This window comes from Mustela putorius, unplaced genomic scaffold, assembly GCF_011764305.1.
Source record: "Mustela putorius furo isolate JIRA1106 unplaced genomic scaffold, ASM1176430v1.1 tig00000450_pilon_pilon_pilon, whole genome shotgun sequence".
NCBI classification, from domain to species: domain Eukaryota; kingdom Metazoa; phylum Chordata; class Mammalia; order Carnivora; family Mustelidae; genus Mustela; species Mustela putorius.
The window spans coordinates 7,668,071-7,675,745 of NW_025421385.1; the positions used below are offsets into that span (position 1 = coordinate 7,668,071).

Sequence of the window (7,675 nt, forward strand, 5' to 3'; positions counted from 1 at the left end):
TATAATAAAAACTTTCCAGCATTTTTACCCAAACAATTGGGTGGAAACTTATTCTGAATAAATTATAAAGTACTTTACTTAAATCAAGCAGCCCAATGCATTATTTTATAACTAGTGTAAACTGTTAGGACCCCTTAGGATGTTAACACCTAAACAAAATGGAAACTCATCTACCATATATGATGTAAAATGGTAGTTTCCAAAGTGTAAGTCACACAGTGATGAGAAAGGCTAAAGACGAGCAGAGAGCATGTTGGTCACTTTGGTGACTTTTGATGACTTGGCATGGCCTGGCTTCTGCCCTCCTACCACTTGCTTTCACTGTTCCAGCCCCACTGACCTCCAGACATTCCTCAGCAGCACTAACACTCCTCCTTCCCCGGGACCTCTGTCCATGCCAGACCCACAGCCAGTCACACTGGCCTCAGGAAACACGTTCTTTCCACTAGCACACCACCTCCCAAAACAGCTGAGTGACGAAGAATCCACCAACTTCTTCTCCAGCTCAGGGCTCACCTGGCACAGCAATCATCTTGAGTCTTAGAAAACATTTGACTAAGGCGCTCTAAGAAGCGGCATGTGAAGCACTCGGTAGAGGCCCATGCCTTTGGGAAAATAGCCTTTCTTGCCCCTGCTTTTCAGTGCACAACCCACAGAGACCTGTTCTCTCCTCCATGAGCACAAATGCTGCTCCAGTAGTTCTCCGCTGTTTCCATCACACCTCCCAGTAACTAACTGCACCAGGAACCACACCCCTGCCACCTCCTTACCCTAAAGACAGCAGGCCCACAACTGGCCCTCAGCTTTGCCCTCACCCAGGGGCCTCACCAGGTGACCTGCTGGAAGCCCTGAAGCCTACTCAACTTCCCTCCTCTTCCCTCCCTGAGATTCTAAGGGATCGCAGATGAAAAGTATCCTTTTTGGTTCTAGAGAACTGGGTAAGAGAGAAGTTACTTCCTGGGACCCAACTCTTTTATTGAGAGACAATGACAATTTACTAGCAGGGCGCTAGTTAAAGATGTACAGTGTCTGGGCACCACAAACTGTGGCATAGATGACGGGTTTCTGGTGACTGCCCTAGATGCCAAACCACAAAGAACAAGAGAATTTTCGGTGGAAAAAAGTATGTTCTGTGTTACAAACAAGCAATTTACAAATATTTGGGATGTGATCCTTGTGTCTACTGCGATGTCTACCTGGGGCCTGCTGCCATTTGATGAAGCTACACAGAAATAACACTTGTACAGTCTGCTTTTCATACTTCTGGGGAGTATCTGGGTGGGTCGTTCACATTTCAGACAAATGGACTCCCAGAGACAGAACAGAAAGACAGCTTAACACAACCCGCTTTGGTGATACTAAGTAGAACTTTTCATACTGGATTTAAAAAATTATCAGCTTGCATTCCTGTTCTCCAAATATAAGCTAGAGTTAAGAATTTTAGCCAGCGTTATCTCATAAAAGTACACACAGATTTCTGACACTCCCCCCCCCAAAAATGTCTTAACAAGCATTTAAGCCAAGGTATTCACTTAAAACAGGAACAAATAGGAAGAATTTCATTTGGCGGAATATTAAGTTTAAAGTTGAGATTATGCACAGCTCTGGAGAAGTCTCAACACAAAACCGCAGAGCAGTAACAGACACGGAAAAGAAATGTGTCCAAGCCCACCCCTGAATGGACGGGGAGATTTGCTGTCCTAAGGAAATCTGGAAGAAAAAGCAAACACGCCAACTTTGAAGATATTCTAAGACTGCAGAGCACACATTTGTCCCACTAACAACGCATATCACTCTCTAGCATTTGCGAAGTTGAAGATACAAAGGCCATTTTCTACTGAACCCAGAAGCCATGTTCCACTCGAAAAGGAGGTTAACAAATGCAGATTCAAATTCAAGTCCCTTCGAGGACTCACTTTCGGTGAAACTAAGCCCCCCCCCAACCCCTATCAGCTACTTACATGTTTCTGCAATCAAAACCAACTTTAACTCTAACTATTAAAAAATAAATTCCAATTTGTTAACAGGACCAAGACTTCGAGACCACTAGCCCAGTTACTTTCTTCCCAACAGGACTGGTGGCAGCAGCCATTATTCCAAAACCTCCTCCTTTAAATGTTAGCTGCAGCTTGACCTGGCAGAAGTCAACCCCCTTCTCCGTGTACCACGCTCATTACTGTGTTAATATGCATCTTAGAGCAGCCAACTAACCTATTAACGAATGTGCAGTAAACACTCCAGTCTGCCCCCCCCCAAAAAAGGGAAAAGAAATAAATAACACGGACCTTGCAAAGAATTTCTTTTGTGAGCTCAGTCTCAGTCTCCTTAGAACAGTGTTATCTGCGAGTTCTAAACTCAGGGGTACAAATTAGACCATGTCTGATACAAGGGAAAACTAAGAATCCCGTAAACCCCACCACAAACTCAAAGTTTAGCTCAAAGCGGGCTCAACTTCATTCTGAGATATAACCTGGAAGCACCCGTTCACTGGTGTTTCCGAACTCTTCGCCCTGCTTCCTTCTACCAAAGTTTAAAAATAAATAAATAAATAAAAGTTGGTTTCTCCATCATCCTAAACAGTCCACAAAAGGTTGGTCAGAAAATTCTCCTAACTGGCAGTTCCCCAGCCCCGGGACTCCCATCCTCGCCCGCGTAGGATACTAACAGCCCTCGATGGGACTGGCGATTATACAATCATGATTCCCAGAGCAAAAGGCTCCACTAGAATAATCCACCCTGGAGACAATGACATCATGTGAGCAACTAGACAGGAAGTTAGGCTCAGAGATGTGAAGGGTAAAGTCTTGAAAGCCAATACAGGATGACCACCCTCCAGTCCCTTGATCAAAAAAAAAAAAAAAGTCACCTTCTGCAGAAAAGCTACTTTAATGAGAAAAGGAAAAACCTACATGGAGGAAATCAATTAGCAAATGAAACCACCCCCCCCCAACTCTAAGGCCACTCGTGCGGGATCCTTCCACACTAAGGGCCCTCTCCAAAGACCAGCTGGTGAACTTTGAGGAAAACGTGGAGTGGGAACAAAGCGAAGCTGTAGTTCCTGCGTCCTCCAACTTTCGCAGGCGCTCCGCTGTGAGAGGGCAAGCGCTGGGCGGAGGGCGCCCGCAGTGTGACACCCGGCTGGGTCCGGGCGGCCGGCTGCTCGCACACAAAGACGCCCCGGACTTAGTGACAGCCACAAGTGGCTAGGCAGCGGCCCCCCGGGCCAGCGCCAGGACGACGAGTACCCCGCGCCCCCCGCCCGCGCGCGCACGACCCCTCGGTCTCTCATCCCTCGCCACTATGCGGACAACTTTCCCTCGGGGCCGGGGGAACCCAAACCCAGAAGAAAGGCGACTCGGGGAGCCCAGCCTCTCCCCAGAGCGCCCCCGCCCCCAACCCAGCCCAGCTGCGCGCCCCGGGCACCGCGAGCGAAGCCTGCGCCCCGGCGGGCCACCCACCTGCACAGCTCGGGGAACTCGGCGCCCTGGGCCAGCGCGGCTCCCGGGGCCCAGACGAGCAGCAGGAGCTGCAGCAGCAGGAGGGAGCGCAGCGGGCGGCCGGCGGGCGCGGGCCCCAGGTGGGCGCCCCGGCCGACGGCGGCCCCCATCGCGCCCGGCCCGGACTGCGCGGCGAGCGCGGGGCTAGCGGCGCGCGGCTGCCGGGGGCCGCGGCCGGGACATGGTCGTGCAGCCAGGGCGGAGGCTGAGCTGGAGGCGGAGAAGCGGAGAGGGGCACGAGAGGAGCGGGAGCGGTGCAGGAGCCCGAGGGGCGCGCGGCTCGGCTGGGCTCGGCGGCGGCGGCAGCAGCAGCAGCAGCAGCAGCGGCCCCGGAACAGCGTCACGTGACCGCGCTTGGCCCCGCCCCCTCCCCCGCCCCGCTCACATGACTCCCTTGTTCAGGTGATCCCCGCCCGCCCAGGCTCCGCCCAGGCCCGGTCACGTGAGCGCGGCACGCGCGGGGCAGGAAGCGGCGCAGCGGGGAGCGGGGCGCAGGTGCGTGGCCCGGGCCTGAGTCCCCGCGGCTGCCCTCGGCGGGGACCGACCCCGGCCTCGCTTTCTCCCTGCGCACGCTTTGGGTCGCGGTGTGGGAGCGTCCCAACCTCGAGTTACCGTACCTCAACCCAGACGCACGGCCGGGGAGGGGAAATAAGGGGGTCAGACTTGGTGCCGAGCCGTGAGTGCCATCACACGGCCGCGTCGCCTCGGAGCCTGGAGGAGTGGGAACGCACTTTCCCTGCTCTGCGGAGTCAGCCCTGGAGCCCCGCACGGGGGTCCCGCGGTCGCCCGGCACAGCCTCTCCCAACCCTCCCTGGGAGTATTTCCCCAGTCTGGGCTTCCCACGTTCGGGAGGCAGGGCGGATGCGGGGCCGGGGAGGATGGAGGAGGCAAAGGCGTGACTGCGAAGTGAGTGCCGCCCAGCAGGGCTTCGTTAAGTCCTCGATTCCAATACTCCGTTGAGCCCACACTTTGTGAACCGCTCTGAGCTACGCACTGTGTGAAAGTAAAAAGAAATCTGAAGTGTTGAGTTCAAAAAATTTTACCTTCTCTAAGAGCAAATAAAAAGATACAGACTAACCCCAGCGGTGACAGCTCATCTTTTCTTTAATGTTTTTCCGTGCCAAACAAACCCTACTGGCTGGCACTTAAGCATGAATCTGGAAACCACGAGATTGGACCCTTGTTATGAATGAGGAACACACTCAGAGACGTTAACTGATCCAAAAGCACTTTAAGATGTGGCAAAGCTGGGATGCAAATACGTACACATAATCATGACCCAGTAGAGGCTAACATTTCTTGAGCGGGTAATGGTGTGCGAAGTAGCATTCTGGTGCTTTCATTTAGCTCATTTAATCCTAATACGACCCTATAAAAAGAAAAAGTACCTTTATTGCACCTATTTTACAGATAAGGAAACTGAGGCGAGAGAGATTAAATAATTTGCCAGTCGTGCAGCTAGTAAGAAGCATGGGTTTGAGCCAAGTCAGACAGTGCCAGACTCTGGCTTAGTCACCATGCTATTGAAAGAGTAATATAACCCAAGAAGAGAAAGCACTGTAGTGGCTCAGGGGGAGAGCTCAGATGTCCAACTGTGGGCGTCTAGAAAGGGTTCATATTTTGCAACTCCTCTATTATAATTGATACAGGCAAAGATCTTCAAGGGATACCAAAACCATCAGGTGAAAAGCTGTTACAGCCAGAGAATATTCACTTTGTCTCAAAGTATCACCCTCAAAGTGTATTTCCCTAATAAAGGAGAAATATATCTTCACAAGGGAAAGATCTGCTAGAAACACCTTAATCAAGTGATTAGGATTACTATCACCAATATTTGGAAAAAATAATGTTTTCTGCCTCCTAAAGTGATGCAATGAAAAGTACTGCTAAAGTTAATGTTGAAAAGAGCATGATTATGACTCAGATGCAGATGTAAAATGAACATGTGTTAAAGATATTATTTAACTCATTAATTAAAATGAGAACCAGTAGCGTGTTACAACTGGCTCAAAGGGGAATCCAGAGAGAGAGTCCAACACACTTATAAGCAGTCAGGAATGCCGAAATTGCCCAATAGATGAAGGATTGGTCAATATCCATAAGTCAAAAATCAATTGCATATTCAATGAACACAATTTGCATTTCTAAAGACAAGAATCATAGATATTATCAACAGTATTCAACAATCTCTCAAGTTTTAAAATAGCTCAAAGGCAATGAAAGGCACAAAACCCCATAGAATCAGATACCGCAGCAGGGGCCATTCGATGGTGCCTAGCCTTCCACTGAGGTTGCTCCATATTATTTTGGTCCATTTCAAAGTCTCCCATAATTTTCCCCTACAGTACACAATATCACTTACATGATATTCTTATCAAGATGTTTAATTTAAATCTAATCAGAATAAAACAATTGAATCCATATTGTGGAGCATTCTACAAGAAAACTGAATACACAATTTTTTAAAATGTCAATGCTCAGGGCACCTGGGTCCTCAGGCAGTTGAGCATCTGATTTTTGGTTTCAGTTCAGGTCATGATCTCAGGGTCATGGGATTGAGCCCAGAGCTGGGCTCTGTTCTCCCTGTGGAATGTGCTTGAGATTCTCCCTCTTCCTCTCCCTCTGCCCCTCCCTCTCCTCATGCTATACACAAACAAATAAATGAATAAATAAAACTTTTTTTAAAAGATGTCAATGGTCTGTAAGTCACCCCCCTCCAGAAAAGCAGAAGTCGGGGATATGAAACAACACACTGAGGACCGAATCTGGCTAGAGAGCTCCTTTGTAAATAAAGTTTTATTGGAATATAGCCATACTCATTTGTTTATGTATTGTCTATGGCTGTTCTTCGTATAATTGCAGTGAGTGTTTGCAACAGAGCCCACAAAACCTATTCTACCACCTGGCCTTCTACAGAAAAAGTTTTCCAATCCCAGTTCTGGATCAGTGGTTCACAAAAGTGTGGTCCTTGGGCCAGCAGCTTTGACACAGCTTTCCTTTGTTAGAAATGCCAATCCATGGGTCCCACTCTGACCCATTGACTCAAAATCTTCAGTGATGGGCCCCAGGAAATTGTTTTAATAAGCTCTCCAGCAGATTTTCACATACACAAAGGTTTGAGGACCACTGTCCTGAATTAAAGGAGACTAAAAAGGCAAGACAACAAAATGCAATGTGTGACCCTTAGTTGGAGACTGGACCCCAAAAAAGGAAGACATGAGGGACATTTGGGGTAATTGGAAAAACTTGAATATAAACTGTATATCAGAAACTCTAACGTCAAATGGCATAGAGCATAACTCTCCTGTATTTCGCTTAAATTTTGCAACAAACCTTTTAGAAAATACAAACTCCAAGATGGTAGCTCAAAACCCCATGTTATGGGTTGAATTATGTGCCCTGAAAGGATATGTCGAAGTCTTAACTGCCATCATTCCAGAATGTGACCTTATTTTAAAATATAATCCTTGGGGCGCCTGGGTGGTTCATTGGGTTAAGCCTCTGCCTTCGGCTCAGGTCGTGATCTCAGGGTCCTGGGATGGAGCCCCGCATCGGGCTCCTTGCTCAGCTGGGAGCCTGCTTCCCCCTCTCTCTCTGTCTGCCTCTCTGCCTATTTGTGATCTCTGTCAAATAAATAAATAAAAATCTTAAAAATATATATATATATAATCCTTGTAGATATAGATAGTTGGGTGGGCTCACTCCAATCTTATCAGACTGGTGTCCTCATAAGAAGTGGAGTAGAGACACAGAGACACACAGGGGAAGACAGACATATAAGAATGGAGGAGTGAAGCATCTACAAGTGAAAGACACCAGGAATGGGAGGCAACATCAGACGCTGGGAGAAAGGCAAGGAAAGAGTCATCCCCTAGAACCTGCGGAGAGAGCAGGCCCTGCTGACACCTTGATTTTGGACTTCTGGCTGGCAGAACTGTGAAACAGCACATTCCTGTTGATTTAGTTTGTGGTACTGTGTGTTAGAAACAATACAGCAGGCCCAAAATGGAATCACTTATGCTAAGCTCCATGACATGGGACTGAGATATAACTTAATTATAATTTCAACCTCCCCCAGAAGGCAAATCTTAAACCAGTCAATCAGGAATCAGCCGGTCAACCTTAGTGAGGTCATCTGCTTGACTGACCCCCCGACATCTCCTGAAGTAAAGTGACCT

The 7,675-nt window shown here is 48.5% G+C and overlaps 1 protein-coding gene across 1 annotated transcript in view; it reads right to left on the reverse strand.

Moving 5' to 3' along the window:
- The window catches only part of IGF2R (insulin like growth factor 2 receptor), a 96,039-nt gene extending 92,193 nt beyond the window's left edge, over positions 1 to 3,846 (reverse strand). The window contains exon 1 of the mRNA XM_004770907.3: positions 3,459 to 3,846. Within this exon, the coding sequence (XP_004770964.3) occupies positions 3,459 to 3,607 (149 nt within the window). The 5' untranslated portion in view covers positions 3,608 to 3,846. The remainder of the gene's footprint in view (positions 1 to 3,458) is intronic.
- Positions 3,847 to 7,675: the final 3,829 nt, after the last annotated feature.